Raw genomic sequence first — 21,054 nt, forward strand, 5'->3', positions numbered from 1 at the left:
AAATCTTCCTGCTTTAAAATTTACAACTTTCTTCTAATTTAACCATCATCATAACTATCAGTTGCCGATATACCAAAGAGACCCCATCAGTTAGTTTGTACCCGGTACATAGTCGGCAATACACACTCACCAACAGGGCATCAGAACTATCGAATTCTTCAAAGCAAACGCACGATTGACTAAATATCCGATTAAACACCAACTACACCAATTAATATATTCATATTGAACAGTTATGAAAAAAAAGAAACTCGAAAACTACATTTCCGTTAAACCGGTCGTTTTAAGACCACCGTGAAGCAAATAACACATTTCCAATTGACTAAAACTGTTGTTCCAATGAACTGAGACGAAATTATGACTACAATGTAACAAATTTGTTGTAGCTAATTATCACTAACACAGCAATATTTACAATAAAAATTCCCTTTTTACTACCGTTAAACATTCCTAATTAAAACTTAATATACGCTGTGTCCAAGGTAAGAATGTTTTCACGGGTATTTCGCTTCATTGTCCAACATTTTGTTTCGTTTCGTGATATTTTTTTGATGTGATTCGGAGAAAAAACTGTTTCGGAAGTTTCGGAACAAGCAAATATATCAACATTTAGAGAAATAGAAAGTAGCGAGTAAAATACGTAATAACCTGATATATTATTATTACAAACATAATTGACTGTACTTAATGGTTTGCAGCCATTTAATTTTTCAACGAATGTTTTATTATTCAAAATTTTAATTCCAATTGTCTATTACCAATATTTAAATTATTTGAGATCAAAAAACTAACATCTATCTAAACTCGTTTTGGCAAGCGTCCCAAAAAATTAGAAATATAACCATAGTTTTGAAAGGAATGAGATAGGTAGGTATATGGAATCCTAATAAGATTGGTGTCTGATAAAGTCTAAAACCTTTTTTCAGACAACTGGTATAATACTGGATCTTAAAATAAAATATCTAAACTTAAGAGAATTGTAAAGACATTTTGGGTATTTTAAACAACATTTTTAATAATAAATCTTTTTTAGTTATTTGAAATGGATAACATAAAATGATTGGATATTACATACAGAGAATCGAATTCACGACTAATAGTAAATTTAGAAAGAATGGTTTGCATGAACAACCTAGGACAAACTTTCATTCTGTAGATATTTTTACGTATAATTGGTGCGAGATGTTATTTTCACACAATTTAACACATTTTATTAAAGATAATTATTAACATAAACATAACATCCGTGAGTTAACATGGGTTAAAATGAAAACTGGTATTTGAACGCAAAGGACCAACATTTGAAATCAACCAGTTATCGGGTGTGTCGACTTGGTTTTATTTTAACGTGTACCTGATAATCCATGCTTCCTAGCAGATATACAGTTCTCAATTTTTCTAGATTTCTTGGTGTCCTTTCTAAAAAAATATATCAGTACTCGATAAATGGCCAAAGGACGTTACTTTCATACTTTTACTCAAAATGGTGTAACATTTTGAAGGTATCTTGTTCATATTTACAAAAAAAAAACGAGCAGATCATAATTTCTGATAGCGATTTCCCAGTTTAACTCATCTACAAAGCAAACCACGTGACTGCTACGTACATAAAATATATTTCAGTTCTAAAATTGCCGGATATGCCGAAAACATTTTTGCAAAATGCATTGCGTCGACTTATTAAATTTTCACAATATAAAAAAAACGGTTAATTTTCGTGTGTTTTAATTAAAAAAATTCGTCCATACATATATAACATGCGTAGGTGGCATAACGTAAACTTTGGCGTAGGTGAAGGTAGGTTTCCGCTTTATAATTGAATTTACTGCTCTATTTTTTCGTCAATTAAAATGAAATTTAGTGAACTGTTTGCTTCGACCCACTGGTGAAATCTGATTTGATTGAAATATATTTCCGGAGGTAATTCGACTAACTCGATATAATAAGTAATCTCGTTCTTTCTTCAATGTTATTGCATTTTGGCAAACCTGATACATGTATATTTCTCTCAATTTTCTGACAACAGTCCTAACAATTTCAAATAGTTTTCAGTAGTTGTGGCTAGTTACAAGAATACAAACTAACCAGATTATATTGCCGTTTTCAATTTATTCATATTATTTCATTCATCGTGAGTAAGAAAAAAATGGACTCAATTTAAATGAAAAATATTGCACAATGATGCCAATATTTCCTTATCTGATTTGTAGGTACTACTTGATAACCACCTGAAAAGGGCAGTAATTGTCCCTCTAGAGAATTTTGGATTGGATTTTAACTATGCCATAAAATAAAAAAAAAACAAGATGACACTAGGAAAAATCAGTATATACTACTAATTAGTATACTACAAAAAATAGAAAAAACCATAAAGCTCGTACATAGCTATTAAACTAGAAGAAATACTAAAAAAGAAAATAGACCAGAATAGAGAACAAAAGATACAATTTCAACTAAATTTAATGAATACACCACCAAGACCACAAATATGAAAATAATAAAATAAAGATATTTATTAAATGACGATTCTGCATTGGGATGTTTTTGTCTCTATGAGGAACGGACACTCATTTTGGACAATGCCCGAAAAATGCCATCAATCACCGGCGTTTTGATGATTTCCGAAATGATGATATGCATTCAGATCAGCGAGGTATAGTTTTATTTAACATTCTTCCTATAATCAAGTCTTCTAAAAATATAGCAGAAGAAATATTTAAAAAAACTAGAAATAAAGGAAAGGAATAACCCTCGCAATTGGTAGTTTACGAAATCTTTGATTTTAGAAAATTTTCAAAACCCAAACAAAATATATTCGTTTGCTTTGCCATGTCCAGGAAACTTCAGGAAGTTTTCACTCGCAACGACTTTTTCATGGAACAACGATGGACCGCGAGGAAACGATCAATCCCCTAATTAATTCTTGCCTTGGACACTTCATTCAGCGTACATAATTTGCGATTAGTTTACCTGCAGCATTTTCTGACTCATCGTCACTTTACACCCGCGAACGAACCGAACATTTTACGAAAATATTTCATTCAAAAAACGAAACACCAAACGCAGCACAACAATTCGGAAGACGTTAAAAGTGTCGGACAACAAAACAATCGCCCACTTTCACCGACCAGCAGCGGCGGCAGTGAACCGCTAAATCTGGCGCCGCGACCGAATAAAAACGGCAACAAAACCCCGCGCGGTTCGCGACGTTTACACGCAAAATTTATAAAAATGTTACAGCCGAGTCGCGCGTCGTTTTATTGTGTTCGATCAAACCCCCGATTTGTTGGATCGCGACAGCATCCTTCGCGAATAAATGATCGCGATAAACTGAGTTTTGCGCGAGAGAACGTTGCGGTCGCGCGATCCCATACGACCGGGCGCTCAGGAGTGCAACGGCAGGGCAGCGGCAACTTTCACGAGCGACGCGGTACCGTAGTGTTTACAGGGTGATACGCGAGAACCGGGTCACTACCGTAACGCCTATACTGTGTCTGAATCGATGTTTCGATAAACTTATCGGGAAATTTACCGACGAAACAAATTATGCAACGCGTAACGGACAGATAATTGGCAAATTAAATAGAAATGTCTCCGCCGAAACGCGGCGGCATTGCCGGGAATTTGTCTAAGAATTAGTAAGTCGTTTCCCCGCGACGCGAAATATACAGGTCGATTTGCTATCTTACGGCTCTCAAATCACGTACGCACCGAATTAGAATAAACATTCGCGTTGATAAACTAAACTTGCGTGCATAGAAATCGGCCCACTGTAATTTTTTTTTCTACAAACAATTTCATCTTACCCAAAAAATAAATATGCTATTTGGAAGACACTTTAAGATGCTTTAGTGTGAGTTTACATTTGTCAAGAGCTGCGCAGCTACCGTTAAACAAATGATACGTGTCTATGCAGTAGTTACAGTGATAGTAACAAACTTGTCATAGACCTAAATTAATCACCTGTGCACCTGGAATTTTTAACCATTTGTTAGCTTGATCCATAATACTACACCGCAAAAAGGCGCTCAAGTTATCGCTTTAATCGAAAATCGAATCGCCAGCGAGCTGTTGCTCGACAACTGGATATGATAGGTACAGCAGTTTGAAGTGTATGCCAACGGTATGAGGAGACTGGATTCTTTGCTAGGCACTCTCGAACAAGCAGAAAGCGAATTACAACGACTCGTGTTGACCACTTTATTGTGTCAACAATAATAATAAATCGTCACCGTAATGCCGTTCAGGCGCAACAACAGTTCCATGATGTTCGAAGAGGTTCTATTAGTCAGTGGACAGTACGAAGAAAACTGAAGGAAAATAACTTGACCCCAAAAACAACTGTAATTGCATGGGCGTTTCAGTTTTCAGATGAGACCAGAATATGCCTTTTTGGTAGTGACACGAAAAAAAGTGTACCGAAGACCAGGAGAGCGATTTGCAAAATGCTGCAATGAAGAGCGGAGCCCTTATGGAGGGGGTTCCTGCATGATATGCGGTGCAATTTCTATGGACGCACGAACCAACCCTGTTTTCATCCGTAGGGGCAGCCGTGCTCAAAGGGCAGGAAGTTTAAAGGGTACATCGAGGATATTTTATCAGATTACGTGGTACCATCTGTCGACTATATTGGAGAAGAATTCATTGTTATGCATGACAATGCTAGGCCGCACACCGCAAGGATCGTGCAAGATTACATTACGGAAGTCGGTTTTCGAGTTATGGAGTGGCCGGCATGCAGTCCCAACCTCAATCCGATCGAACATTTATGGAGAATTCGAGCTAGACTTCGTACCCCAACCTCGATCCCAGAGCTTATTGTTGCAGTAGAGGAAGAGTGGCTAAACATTCCGCAAGAAACAATAGCGAACTAGATTACATTTATGCCTAATCGAGTAAGAGATGTTATTATTGCAAGAGGTGCTCATACCCATTATTACAAAATAAGTGTTGTGTTTCTAATTGTCAATAACCCTATTTGTTTTTAGTAATAAAAAGAAGTTTTTCTACTCCCGCCTGTAAAATACCAAATTAAACACCGATCTAGCGTGCGGGAAACGTCATTTCACGACGTCAGTTTCGTTTTCCACGGATCCGAGACACTTCGGACATTTCCAAGATTTTACTGTACGGGTTTGGGAGCAATCGGATGTTTTCGGAGATATTTCTCACGCCTCAAATTTTGACGTTTGTCAGTTCTGTCGGTCATGTCAGTGAATGTATTCGTGTTGTTTTACGAAAATATACCTAAAAACTAACGGTCGTAGAAAAAGTATAGTATGCCACAAGTTCAGTAAATTTTTGAGTCTCTCGTTTATTAAACACTCGGTCCGCTCGTGTCAAATAAACTCGTGAGTCAAATGCCATTTACCGCACTTGTTGTATAATATACAATAATTTAACTCGTGCATTTATTTTTCTATGCTAAACCTAAAAAGCAGAAATAAAATTTAATCAATTCAAACTCGCATTAAAGCATATTAAATTGTCTTTCAAACAGCATTTTTTTTTAACTGATCCTTAGTTTCTAAAAAAAAATTAAATTGAAGTCAAAAGTTCACAATGCGCCCATCTTTATGCACGCAAGTTTACATCTATATAAGTTGCGAGGAACGATGGATTTTTAAAAAGGTTAAAAAAACGAACGGTGGCAGATGGTCCGAATGACTGAAAGGGTATGCAATAAACTCCGCTTTAGTCGGAACTTTGATTTGGCACGAGCAGAACGAATGAACGAGTGACTGAAGAATTTTATCAATCTGTTGCATACTATACTACGACCATTAGCTTTTGGGTACCTTTTTTCAAAACAGCACCATGGCATTCACTAAGTGAGTCACTGTTCGACGGTTTGTTCAGGAACGAGAGGAGTGAGTGTTTAATTAACGAGTGACTGAAGGAGTTTATCAACCTGTTGCATGTTATACTTTTTCTTTTACGACATACATTTATTGAGGGGCCAAATGAATTCAAAACACAGGCAGGGTCATCAAACGTTAATTTCGTGAAAATCTGAACTTTAGCCGTTTAAAAGTTATAGAGTGTTCCCACTTTCTGGTGTCACCTGTTATATACGAAGTTAGTTATTACCTTTAAGAGAAAACTAAAACTCGAATCTAGGTATCATCTTTGTTTAAAATTGTTCCTTTCTGCTGCTTGGAATATGATTGAAGTTAGGCATTCAGGGCAAAATGGAGATATACGATCTTTTCACAAACTAATATAACGCTACTGGTTATCCAGTTCTAAGACGTAGAAGGACACTTAATAAAGTTCCGAGCGCATGTCCTCTTAATTTTCTTTAAACCATAATTCAAATTAATTATCAGTTCAAATTGTCCATGTTAACGTTTCCCTTAAAATAGAAAATAAACCGAACACCTAATCGACAGCGCTACGTCGTTATTATCATCAAACCAGATTCGTTCTCAACAACGTCAAATCAAATAACGACGTTAGAAACGACTTCTTTCGTTGTTACCAAATCAAAAAACAAAAACGAAACTAGTAAAATAGACTTACTCTACTCTTCCACACATTCCAGTGGCACGCGTAAGATATATCCTTGTTTCGGAATTTTGTTTTACTGTGGCAGATTGGTGACAGGATGCTTGACAATGTATGGTGCAATGTGCAATTTTCTTTCTTAAAATTATTTCTTGTGAAGATTTTTTCGATGCCAAAAGGCGTAGGTAAAATAGTCTGTATAAACTTTGTCATATCTAAAGGCGTAAGACCTTTATTTTACTTTGTAGTGTTGATTTTATTTTATTTTAATTATTTAAAAAATTAAATTGTTTAAACTAGCTTGACTCTGGGATCTAATTTGATTAATTTCACTTCATTTTCAATTAATTTTAAAACTAGCAATATTACAAATCAGAAAAATTTTTATGACGGCCTTGTATTTCTATCCTTTATATTTCGTATTTCGCAACAAACCATGTGATGTGTGATGGTTTAAAACATACATAAAATAATGTCTATGTCTTAGGCCATTAAATATTTGTCTCAAAATAATTGCCAGGGGCACATAGAATGTACCATAATTATAGCAGAATAATTGTTATGCTGGGTTGTCACGTTAAAAAATTATTTTTTAAATTAATATCCGAGTTCAAAAGTAACCCTCAACTTTGCCGAAATGTAATCTTTTTCCGTTTTCTACTAAGACAGTTTGAATTAACGTGAAATATTACGGATTGCATTCAAAAATTCCAAATTAAAACATTCAAAGTTTAAAAAATTCAAAAATAAAAATCTTACACAAATTCACAAAAAATGTTCCACTTAGTCTACACAAATTCTCATAAAAAAGTAATTTATACTAATATTTCAATGTGTGTCTACATATTATATATTGTTGAGTTACAAACACTTTTAAAATAGAGACTCTTACATTTAAGTGCTTTGTAAAATAACGAATTTCGGTAATTACATTTTAATGATTAAAAATCAGTCGGGAGACACAAGGGTTATTATGTAGTTAAAAGTCAATTACTTGTCGATCTATATGTAGCTTTTTGAATAAATTTCATTTCGCTTCTGTGTTTTTTTTTTTTCAAATTAATCTTGTACCTTTAAACGAATCAAGCAGTCCTTGTGAAAATGTTAAGGACACAAAAACGAATATGTTTCAAAATTTCCATGTTTAACAATATCTCCCCACCTACTGGCTCCTCCATTCTTAACAGGTTGTCCGTCCACCACACTTTGTAATTTGTTGGTACCATGGTGCGCAAAGGAAGCACTTTTATGAAAATATTTTCTAATGCAGTATGTGAAAACTAGGACCGCACATTTTATACTAAATTTCCGAAACAAGTTGAAAATTAGAAAGTTTTACTACAACAATTTTAGAATTCCTATAGTTTCAAAATTTCTGTTCAAATTAATAGGCATATTTGAAATGCAGCTATACAACAAATATTGCAAAATAAAAAAACGAACAAAACAATATTGACATCAGAGTTAACGGAAAGATATATTTCGAATGAAATTATGTATATGTATGTCCACTCTCAAATGCGAACACCAGGGAACACCAATCACAAACGGCAAGTAATTGAGATTGAAGGAATGCAGAAATATGTATATAAAGTGTGTCCCACTTAAGAACTCAAATCTATGTCTATGGATCGATTTTGATTTTTTGGACAGGTCTCTGAAAAATGCACTAAAACCTTATTTTGCTTATTGCTTCAACTTGAAGTTATGTGTTATGTGTATCAGTTAGCCATGAATTTAGTCGGTACTATACGAAAAAACCTTTTCATTTCTCTTTAGTAAGATCTATCCAACAAAAAAGAATGATCAAAATTGAGCAATAAACAAACATTCTACAGGAGTAATGCTTGTAGTCCTGAATAAGAATTCGTTCACACTTTATTTTTGAAGAATTCCCTATAAGCACTTCTCGATATTTGACATAAAAAATTAGCTCCAGTTAGCCGCGACTTCCAAGTGTTCCAAGATTTTGAGAGATCTATCCAATAAAAAAAATTATCAAAACCATACCACCAAACCGTAATCAAAGATTTTATAACGATGAACAGCTTTTAAACACTATTTCAAATAACCTGTATCGAAACATTATAGAAATTGGTATAGTTGGGTTTTAAATAGCCCTCAATAAGAATTCGTTGCCAACTTATTCTTTTTTAAATCCCTAATCCCCTCTCTGCTCTCTCTATTGTTAAATAGTTAAAAAAATATCAAAATCGATCCATAAAAAAAGCACTCCTGCCTCTATGAAGCTATTTTTTAAAAAATTTCAGCTAATTGTCTCAGGCGGTCTGTATACAACCCTTCCATAATTTTTATCTAGAAAAATTCTATTTTTTTATTTAGTATTTTGTACCTAAGAACAAATATTTGTATTATTTTTTACACAACATAGCACTTCTTTAATTCGTTCGACAAATCACAAATATTTTGCGAAATATTGCATACTACTGTTCGAATGTTATAAAGACTATTATGCAAAAAGTTTCGTTGAAAATATAGACTAAATTTAATCTATGTTGAAAACAGATAAATGTTGCGTATGTTAGTGTGTAGCCCACTAATTTCGACAGTAAACTAATAAACACCATTTTCGCGCAATTATGTTTCACCAGCAGATAGCTGGTGGTATACAAGTAATGTTTGTTTACACAAAATTATAGCGAGTTAAAATGTTGAAGGCGCTTAAGTCGAGTCGCTTCTGACAATCCTTATAGATTACCGTTCCAATTATACTTAATCTTGTTTGGAATAACGCAATCTATTGCCTCTTTTTATTCGAACTCAGATAAATCACGAAACCTATAAAGAAAAAAATGAAAATATAGACAAAAAAATACAATAATTAGGACTGAAATTGAAAAGACTTGCGAAAGTCTAGAAGAAAAAAAGGATTCCTATGTTCGAATCTGATATTGTCATCGAACCAATCGCCTTTATCCGGAACCGTTCCAGAAATCTAGAAGATCTATACAATAACACCAATAGAATAAAAATTGACAAAAAATAACATGGAAACCTGCAGGCTCATCAGCAAATTGTGCACTTTTCCAAAGCTATTTGAAACATTGGTCTATCTACATATTTTCAATTGCGTGTAAGTTGCTACATCTGAACAATACGATTTTATACGGAAGCAGAATTTAAACGTAATAAAATATTCCATGATATACAGGAAAGAGTGGTCTAGCGACTTTCGTTAAGTAGATATAATAAACACAGATTTCAACAAAGATTTCGATAAAATATGTCATATATAACAGAGAGCTTGGCGGAGAAAGACATCTGTGGTGACTTCATTAGATGGTTTGAAATCCTTACAAGATCAAGTTCTTGGATTAGATTAGATTAGACCTGATTATCATCCTACTACAGGGCATTTAATTTTATGTAATATCGGAATACTATTTTGGGCACTGTTTGCACATTCTATAACAAATTGCAAAAAAATCAGTCACAATTAGCGAACGTTGGCATAGTTATCACTATTTAATTATATTTGTCCATATCGATAGCACTAAAACACATAAGGAACCAAAACTAACCAAAACTACTTCTTCCATGCTTCGAGTATTAAGTCGATTTAAAAAGCAGATTGTGGTTAGGTTATGAACCATGATTATTTAAAAAATGTACTATAGTTTGTTGGGCTATTAAAATTGCAAAATGTAAAGGATTTCCCTTCTACAAAAGATGTAGGTTTTTTGCTCACTTTGATTTGATTAGTGACATCGATCAAACTCGAACTGTGTAAATCACATTTAATGTGAGGCTGTTATAACTTTGATACTTAACAATTTTTAAAAAATAGAACAAATCTGTTGTTTATAAAATACTGGCAATGCTGATAATAAATGTTAACGCAAACACTTTGCACGCGCGATGCTGTTGTAAATCTAAAATTCCGCGTATATTTTTAATTAGGCCGCACATAAAAAAGTAATACCACAAACAGAAAAGTTTTAAGATCAATATTAACGTCTCACTCAAGTTAAACGTAAAGTTAGTTTCACTGATTTCAAAAAGGAGCTTTAACAAGCTTTATCCAAGTGTTTCTTGTTTTTCACTTATTCATCTATCAAGATAAAGTGATGGGTGGCGATTTAATGCACTTTTTTAATAAAAACTTGAAACGAATCAAAGGCTTTTAGTACACTTGGTCGCACTGGAAGAAGTATCTATTGCTCAATCATCCTATCCGTAATATGTATAGTTCTTAGTGATGCTGCTAGTGTGCATTTTTATATACGATATTAAACAAATGCAATTGTTTTTCCATAAAAATGATACCCCAATACGTTAGTGCAAAACCGTATCTCGACATCTTTTTCCTGGGCTAAAATAAGAAATATAATTTAGTTTTTACAAACTTTTAAAACGATACTGTTACATTAGTGTTAATTGTTATTTATGTCTTTTTTAAAATTCAGTGAGAAAAATCCATAATTTTATGACTTTAAAATCATAAAAGTATTTTAGGATACAAAAGCGAAAAAAAGTGTAGGGGCATAATAATCAGTACGCAAGTGCAAGGGTGGAGAGAATGTGAAGAGTCGATCAGCGAGGAAAAAAAAATACTTATAGGCAGTGAAAGTTGTGTTTGTTGCAAACGCAAGTCATGCCTTAAAACTACTAAAATGCTTTTTTGCGAATGATGCAGCTGTCAATATGATTCCGGTATACTTGTCTTCGACTTTAGATTAAATAGACTGTTATTGACAAATTTGCGTAAGACAATATTCCAGGAAATCCTAAGACATAATAGTATATTCTGCAACAAGTACGGTAAACGGAATTTGACTCACGAGTTTATAACGAGTGACTTCAAAAAATTGGCCGAATGTATCGCATACTATACTTTTTCTACGACCGTTAGTTTTTGGATACATTGCAAAACAACACAAATACATTTACTGACATGACCGTCGGAATTGACCAACATCAAAATTCAAAGCGAGGGAAATATCTCTGAAAACATTCGATTGCTCCCAAATCCGCGCGATAAAATCCCGAAAATGTCCGAAGTATCTCGGATTCGTGGGAAACGAAACTGACATGGTAAAGTGACGCTTCCCGCACGCTAGAACGGATAACTAGGTATTTTACAGACGGGAGTAGAAAAAGAATATTCATATTGTCTCTGTTGTTTTACGCGAAAGCAGCGCTGTCAGTATTACTCAAATTTCTCAATAAAAGCACATTTAATGTAATTCCGCAAATTTGACTGCTTGTATATTTTAATATTTATTGAAATATTGATTTTAAGAATTTGGTTCTCTTCCCTAGGCTACTCTTCATATTCTGTCTATCTATATACTTGCATATTAATTATTTACTATTTATTAATAAACAATAAATACCGACATAACAAGGTGTTTTTTAAATATTATGATAACTATTTTTTTTATAAGTGAGGCAATGATATCGAGATACGGTTTTCATTACACTATTTAGGTATAGGTAGGAAAAAGTGTTAAACAAAAGCTTAGCTTTAAAAACAATATATTTTTTGGTATACTTACTTACACAGCAAAATCATTTTAAAAATTTGGCGACCATCGTGAAAATCTAAAAATATTTTCCATCGTCTTCTTTTGACCAATTTAGTTATTTGTGTACTGCAACTCTCGATGAAGTTTGGAGACATAGTACTTTGCACATTTATTCAGCTGTCCTGTACGTACCGTAGGTTTCATTTTGTCATTTTGCATTATTTTTAAATGAGCCGAAATGGAATAACCTAAACAACGGTTTGAGATGAATGATACTTTAACAGGGAACCTATGTGTGGGTAAATCCCAGTAAACGAAGATAATAGTTAATTTCGCTTTAGATCTCTATACACGTATATTTCAAATTGAAAAACACTTCCCAAAAGAAGAAAAGCGACATGTTTAAAGGAATCCTACGAAATTATTTCCGATTTAAAAATATATGCATCAACAATATGTTTATTCTCTCGATAAACGATAATTCAAAGTCATAAACACTCCAACAGACAATTCAACGAGATAACGCAGTATTGCAAAACAACAATTAGTAATAATCGCAAAATAGATTTACATCTATAAATATAACCAAAAGCCTGTAATCAAATTAATTAGCAATCTCTGGGAAATAGCATTTGCCACGTCTAACATGTTTTTTTATTTCAAATACAAATGTACAAAATGCATAAAATATCGAGAACCGCACAAAGGCACTAGTGTTTCCCGACATGTATTCACCATGTACGTTGTACATGGTGAATACATTTGAGAGTTTTTATATACAGGAGATCTCGGTAACTATAAGAGCTATGGAAAAATGGATATTGCATTCTTGATCCCGTTTTTCAAGAGGAACTCGCAAGTATTCTCACACCCCTACCAGAGTTAGGGTAATGCCTACAGAAATCATCTAAAAATCAGTTTATCTTGAAAAATGTAACTTTTCATGATTTTTAACAAGTATGTTATATGTCGTTCAAAAAAGAAAATACACTCATACTTACACACAAACACATCTTTATATCATAACCAAAAAATAATAGAAGATATTTAAAATCTGTTAAGACTGTTTCCCTTAATTGAGAAAGCTGTGTAAATGTCTTTTTTGTAAGTTGCAAAATAAAGTTATTGTCGACATTAATCCAAACCGTAAAGAAATGAACTTTATCACAATATAAGACGCGATCGAGAACTTATCATTAATTCCGTTGCTCTATTCAATATTCCACAAACGTAAGGGCGCAGGGATTGAGTGCACGAGCTGTGTGGTATGGTCTGTTCATAGATATATGAAAGTGACCAATTATTTTTGAATGGGATTATCCAAGGGTGGTCATTAACATACAATGCAACAAGATTATTACCTAAAGTTTCGGAATTTAAATTCAGGTAAAATTGTGGTCCGTAATAGAAAATAATTGTATACCTATATTCTTTGGTTTGGTATACTACTTAGTTTAAGTTTATTAGTAATCATTCTCATTTCGTGTGTAATACGGCGTGTGTTGAATCGTGTGCGAATTATGCAAAATATGTGCGAGTCTAATGTACCTCATGAGATGCTACCGCCAAATGTAGAAAACACTATTCTATCGAGACTACAGAAGTTATAAACAATGTTTATTTGACTCTCATTGAACGTGGTGCCAGCAAGCAAGCATATTTAGAAGAAACGACCACATTGACGAAAATTCCAACATCAACTGGAACGAGGAAAAAAAGAAGCGATGCTGACATTTTCTCGAGTGTACATGAAAGTGATCAAGATATAATACGGCGTAAAATTTATTAGTTATACGAGGAACAAAGCGTGCCTACATTAGATATCTTAATTAGGAGGCTTGAAAAAGATGAAACCGGTGTTAAATGTGGCGAACTACCTTATGGAAGTGTATGTTTTAGATTTAAAAAAATTGATAAAAGGCAATTTTGAATGGGATCTTTTAGAATTCGGAAATGGCGACTGGAATATCTAAAAAAAAATAGGATTTACAGAGAACAACAAAGGCCAGTTATTTACTTGGATGAAACCTGGTTCGACACTTATGATACCCCGGAAAAGGGTTAGGTTGACTCAACTGATAAGTGTAAAACAAACGCGCCATCAAAAAGAGGTAAAAGAATAACTATTTTGCATGCTGGCTCTAAAGATGGTTGGATTCCAAATGGACTTTCAATGTCTCCGAAAAGTATTTTCCCCGTGTTAACTCCAATGTCCTCAAACCTATAGAAACCGAAGTTTTTAACATCCCCCACAAACTTGGGCAAATTCTGTTAAACCTATAGAAAAAGCAGAACAATCGTATATCCTTATTGCAAATAATATAGAATATAGAACAGGCGATGATAGTGATACTGATATATTATGTGAATAATTTTAAGTAATTTAAGTAGGTAATAAAAATAATTTGTAATTTTATTTTAGATTTAAACATAAATACATAAATAAATAAATAAATAAATAAATATTGTTTAGTATCTTTCCTAACAAAACCCCAAATAATTAAATTCTAAGCAAAGTACGGACCTGTTCGGCCGTATTTCATTCTTACAGCTTGCCCGGGCCTTTCCTTAATTCGTATCAGTTAGTCACTTTCTTATATCTATGAACAGACTTTATCTATTATTATTCTCGGGATAACGCCTAAGTTATTATTAGTGAGTGAAAAAACATATATACCCTAGTTTTACGCAAAATTCAATAGAACTAAAAATACAAAATTTACTTCAATTCAACAATTCTACACAAAGCGTAAGTGTCAGTGTCCCGTAGGCGATTAAAAGAATCTTATAAATGACGAATACTAAAACAACATTTGCTGTAATCCTGGTGCAACATTGACGCTGGTTGGCAAATACGAGTGCAATATTTATGACCCATGCGTAAGGTCTTTTTAAACAAAACAACACAAAGAAGGAAATAACAAAACGTATTTGATTTTCCATTTTTCCAACTACTCAGGACGACTGCCGCAGTTAAATCGGGATATTTTTGTATGTAAGACATAGCAAATATAAAGAGTACATCAATTCAATTAGTGAACTAATAATAGTTAATCAAGTATTAGGAATTTTGGCAATTTGAAGCTTTGTGTGTCTCATAGTTACAATATTCCTAATACATTTTATTTTTACTAAATTTTATATTTTAGTTTCGAAGTTTTCGATGGGTTTCCCATAACATACAGGGCGTTACAGAAAGCAGTTGACTTTTTGACATTATGATGCTTTGGAAATTTGGTACATATCACAATCGTATCTAAACACAGTTTCTGTATGGCATTTGGTCAAAAAAATAAAAAAATAATAAAATATAATAAAAAAAAGGAAGATAGTTCACCCTTTGATCCCCATTTCTTCTGACAGACTTAATATGAACTTCAAGTTAATTTACTGAAATTGGTGTTTTTGTTTATTGTGAAATTTTGTTTTGAAGTTTTTTTACCTGATCTTATCCTGTGTGAATTTATTTAAATAATTATCAGATTAGAGAAAGGAAAGAACATAAATTTATATCTTTTACGCCGGCATATTCTAAATGATAACTAAATCAACCAAGTCTTTAGATGTTCTTAGTACAAAGTCCCGTATTTTTGTTAGTCAGTAAAATTAAGCAGTATGTCAAACCAGACCCCCTAAATTATCGGATGGGTAAAATTAATTGTATTAAATGCTCTAATTATAGAGTTGTCAGGAATTAAGCCTAAATCAATTTACAAACTTACTTTATTCCGAAGAATTGCGCATCGTCCAATTTTAACTTATTGGTTTAACAATTTTTTTAAAAATCAAAAGAAGAAACTCTCTAATTTTGACAACCTATTCCTGTCAATATATTACTAATCCAATTGAGGACACCTCAGTGGAATCAATAAACGGTGCACTAGGATCTTAAATTTTGTTCAAATCAACAAAACTTAATATAAGCTGTCCAATATATGACGAAATTAATATCAATCAGCACAATAACCATGACGAATACAACAAAGTTGTTATTTTAGTACTTAATGAGTATTTAGAAGACAAAGATTTAATATTTCATAAAACATTAGGTACTACATTATTCGATCCGCGAATAGATCCTTTATATACAAAATTTATAGGTAAAATCATATCAAAATCACAACTTGTGAACAAAGTCCTTAAGCTGGCACCGCGTAGCTTACCGTTGTTTATTCGACAGTCGTCGAAACAGAAATAAAACAATAAAAATTTAAAAAAACTCACTGGTCGTGATGGGCACTCTTAAACAGGCCTCGGAAAGATAACCTTGCGCCCACGGAATACGAACGTCGTTCCCTCATCTGGTTGTCCGAATAGGCCGACATATTGGATAGAGGAATTAATAATTTATTTCATTCGCGAATTTCTATTTCGGCCCGGTGACGGCAAAAGTAAACAAACAACACTACTTAAACGACACCGGCGGAACGAAAATAATCTGAAAAATAAACAAAACATTAAAATAATAACTGCAAACTAAACAAAAATAATTTAAAAATAAAAATCAAGTCTCGAAAAGCAAACAAGTTCATCTCGAATGAATTTAACAGCTTGCGTGAAATTGTTGGCAACATATTAAAGCAAAAATTAAGATTTTTTTATTATTATTATTTATTATGTAAAAAAACAACGTAAGAAGTAGGAAATCGAATCAACGTATTGTTACTTCTCAAAACTATAGAGCGACATCTTTCAGTGAACAATTTAGATAGTTGTAATTAAATTAATATTACCGAAAAAGTCAAGCAGTCGAACTAATTAAAAATATTAAAATAAAACAAGAAATTAATGAAATAAGCAAAATTTTTAAAATCGCGTGTTTGAGCAAAACTATACAATATTCCCAGAGAATGTGGATTTTCAAAAAATCTTGAATTCAATTCTTTTCAAATTTCGAATTTATACACGATCATGTCAAGAAAACGGCAACTTACACACGTAAGAGAAGAATTAGGCTATCGATCACAAGGGTCGGCAATGCTTGGAGCAAATACAATAAATGCTCTGAATACTGAAGTCGTACTTTTAATAAATACCTTAAGCCATTAAAAAAACAGAATTTCACAATCGAAAGAAGCTGCGAATAATAGGAATTGCGATCCTTACATATAATAGATTGGTGTTTTAAGATTCCTGAATTCAATAACTTGAATATCAATAAAGCCCTTTATAAATTCTTTTTTTCATAGTTAGTAGTTCGCTAAGAAATTTATTATCAATATTAGAGTGAATGACGAATTTTACAGTCGATCACAACTATCTATGTCAGTGGTGGGGAAACTTTTTTTAAGACGGTCCATTTGCAATAACTAGACTATCGTAGCGGGCCAAAGAATAGTTTGTTATAAACATACACATATATTATTACATACACTTATTATTTTAATAGCAAAAAAGCAAATGGTAAGAAAATTATAAACACAAAATATAAAATGAATTTAGTGTAGTTCTTGATGTGAAGTATTATCACTTTATTTTCTGGTGTTATTAGTGGTTGATGGTGCAATTTCATCATAGTCCGGTTCCATTTGCGAAGCAGAAATTCTTAAAACTGATGAAAGGGGCTCATCTGTAATTCTGTTTCTTAAAGAAGTTTTCCTAAGCTTCATTGTTATTTGTCCGCATATATAAGATGAGCCGAACATTGTCATTATCTTCATTGCATGAGTAATTAGATTTGGGAAATTATCTGCAATTAATTTTTTATAAAATTCTAGTAATGGCACTGTATGAAAAGTTCGTTTCAGGTATTACAGTTCAGTTCGATTAACTCAAGTTGAAATTTTGCATCAACTTCTTCGTAATTAACATTAAATAAAGTCACAGAAAAACTAAATTCTGAATCCTGAAATCTCCTTTCAAATTCTGAAGATAGTTTCCTCAAATTAATTTAGTATTTTTTTAATCTTATTGTTTGATATAGTGAATTTTAAAGCTTGTATTCTTGGAAAATGATTAAGTTTATTCTTGTGTACGAGGAAGTTTGTGAAAAAAGCGAAATCAGAAAGCCACGTTTCGTTTTCTAAGACGTCAAATTGTCTTTTTCAAGGAGAAAATTCAAAATATCGTATTTTAAATCCCAAATTCTTTCAAATACATTTCCAACACTTAACCAACGAACTTTAGAATAATACAGGATATCGGAATGCTCAGCATGTACGGACTCCAAAAACTGTTGAAACTGGCGATGTAATAATCCTCTGGAACGAATCATATTTACTAGTTTTACAACAATATTAGGTATATGATCAATATATGGCATTCTTAAACGGGCCCGCCCGCCAAGTCCGGTCCGCGGGCCGTGGTTCCCCACCACTGGTTTATGTTGTTGTAAAGGGTGATTCAATAAGGTTTTCCACATTAAAATAATAAAAAAAAAATCGGAAGAATATAAAAATATACAAACATTTTTATTTGCCATTTTAGATTAGTGTATTACAATTAGGTATGAAAGATGATGTCATTCAAATGACTCCCGCGACTCATGTGGCATGACGTAACTCGTTTATTGAAATTTCCTATCACTTTTTGACACAATTCAAGTTCTATGCCGGCTATTTCGCACCTAATCTCCTGTTTCAGCTCTGGAATAGTTTTTGGTTTATTTCTATACACTCTGCTTTTTAAATACCCAAAAAAAAATCTAGGTAAGTAAGATCACATGATCGCGGCGGCCAATTGATATCGCCGTTACGTGAGATAATCCGACCAGGAAACTTGCCCCGCAGCAATTGCATCGTTTCTCTGGACGTGTGACAAGTGGCCCATCTTGTTGGAACCACAAATCTTCAATGTCCATACCTTCCAACTGCTCCCAGAAAAAATCAGATATCATGTTTCGATAGCGAACACCATTAACCGAAACAGCGTTCTCCGCATTATCCTCGAAAAAAAAAAGGGACAATTATTATTCCGCACCAAAATGCGCACCAAACAGTCACTTTTTGAGGGTGCATTGCTTTTTGAACAATCTCTCTTGGATTTTCTAATCCCCAAATATGAGCATTGTGTTTGTTTACAAAGCCACCAACGTGAAAATGTGCCTCATCGCTAAAGATGATTTTCGTTGAAAAATGAACCCCTTGTTCTCGTAACCATTCTGCAAACATGCGGCGCTGTTGATGATCTCGAGGTTTCAACTCCTGAGTTATTTGGACTTTATATGAATTTAGATGCAAGTCTTTTGGTAAAATTCGCTGTGTGGTTGAATACGTAAGGTCAGGATTTGTTTGGATCTTCGGATACACTTTCGTGAACAATGGCAATATTTTGATCTGGCCGACCTGCACGAGCACGTTGAGGAACTTTGAGGTTAGTTACAGATCCAGTTTACTCAAATTTTTAAACCACATTCCAAATTGTCCTCTCAGAAGGTCGATTTTGCGCGCGAGTCATTGATCGGCCATTTTCACAATTTTTACACGTTGTTCAGTCGTATGACCATGAATAATTTTGTTTATGTTTTGAGGTTAGAAATTTCATGTCATAATAAACAAATACAGTGGCGTTTCAAAAATATTTCAGGTTGTAATGTGGAAACTCTTATTGAATCCAATACGAAATTCTCCACCTTTATTGCTAAAGTTTCTGTTATTTTATGAATGAATTATACTTAATTCGCGCTTTTTAGATAAATTCTATCTATAGAATAATGTTTTGGTTAAAGAACAACTTCCTAATAAAGTATTAAGAATTACTAAATATATTGTGCAAATTTCAACACGCTGTATAAGTATCAAAAATCAGGTCCTGAGCCCAACACACAAAAGTCATAATTTATCTGTATCTATATATCCCTAGATATTTGTACAGTATAGAGAAGCAGCAAAACTATCTATTTGAATTGAACACAAGCACATACACCCCAATGGAAAGCCATGCACTTAGAAGCAAATAGCGAAACATGTTTTATCTAAACAAAAAAGGAATGCAGTTATTCTTGTATCCACAGTTATAATAGTAAAAAGCTATACAATATATGTATATAATATATGTATGTTAATGCTATAACTTTATTTAGATATACAATGTTTGCTGTAGTCAGCAGTAGAAGAGTAAATTTAGATTAGTAAGAGTTTACTACAAAATATGGAAAACAAAAATGAACTTAATAGCGATCTTATCGGAAATTAAATAAAATTAAAAAAAAAAACATTTTCATGCCTTTTTATACTCAACTAATAATAAACAAAATATACCTTTCAGTGACTTTCAATTTTAGTTTTATTTTTTTCATAACGAAAGCCGTTTTACTTAAATTTATTGTTATTATATCATTATGCAAGATGATTCAAGTTGAGTGTCTTATCGTTATAGTGAACTACAAAAGACAACTTTGAAATTACTCATTTTTACGCAAAAGATTATTAAAAATTAATATAGCATTTAATAAATTTACATAATTACCAAAATGCCAAACTATCACAATATCACAGAGAGTTACAATATCGCACTTTGTCTCAATTTTGCGATAAGATTTGCCATCCCGAGTTGTGTTTATTCGCAGTTTTAATGAACGATACGTCATTTGCTTCTTAAAGATAAGTTCTTTAACGCGTGCAGTAAAAACCATAAAACCACCCGAGCAACTGTTGACAAGCTAGTGCTTTATGATGCTTTTACAATTCTGTAGACTTTGCTTTAAGAAACCATTAAACAAGATGTCATGCGTCTGAAGCACTTGTTTACAGCATTTATTGGCACAACAGGATTAAATATATATTACACTTTTCCTATAACAGATCAACGAAGGTCCCAGGGGGGTACTCTATATAAGTTGAAATTACCCCAATATTTAACAGAATAATTCCAGACCACCCAGCAGTTTAGTTCCTTTGAAGTGTGAATTATCTAGGTTTGTCCATAGTTGTAACCAACTTACCCATGAGGTATAAAATAGAAAAGCAAGATCGGCAGTAGAATTTACGTTTATATTTTTATCAACGTGACTGTTCGCCAACAAATATCAGCGATAAAGCGACTCAAGGTTAGATTGCTCTCCAATAGTTAGTAATATTCCATTAATATCGAAAAATGCTTAGGTTCAAAACAAATTTAT

At 33.0% G+C, this 21,054-nt stretch overlaps 1 protein-coding gene across 10 annotated transcripts in view; it reads right to left on the minus strand.

Moving 5' to 3' along the window:
- LOC132697266 (oxidation resistance protein 1) overlaps positions 1–21,054 on the minus strand; it is a 69,916-nt gene that overhangs the window by 42,913 nt on the left and 5,949 nt on the right. For 2 of the 10 annotated variants that reach the window (XM_060662617.1, XM_060662616.1), the window contains exon 2: positions 16,221–16,434. The exons of 2 other annotated variants lie outside the window; for them this stretch is intronic. In XM_060662617.1, the coding sequence (XP_060518600.1) occupies positions 16,221–16,321 (101 nt within the window). In that variant the 5' untranslated portion in view covers positions 16,322–16,434. Of the gene's footprint in view, positions 1–2,970; positions 3,382–16,220; positions 16,435–21,054 lie in introns of those variants that run through there. 6 more of the 10 variants (XM_060662614.1, XM_060662621.1, XM_060662613.1 and 3 more) reach the window with 5 other exon arrangements.

This window comes from Cylas formicarius, unplaced genomic scaffold, assembly GCF_029955315.1.
Source record: "Cylas formicarius isolate icCylForm1 unplaced genomic scaffold, icCylForm1.1 PGA_scaffold_1__22_contigs__length_36826433, whole genome shotgun sequence".
Lineage (NCBI taxonomy): Eukaryota > Metazoa > Arthropoda > Insecta > Coleoptera > Brentidae > Cylas > Cylas formicarius.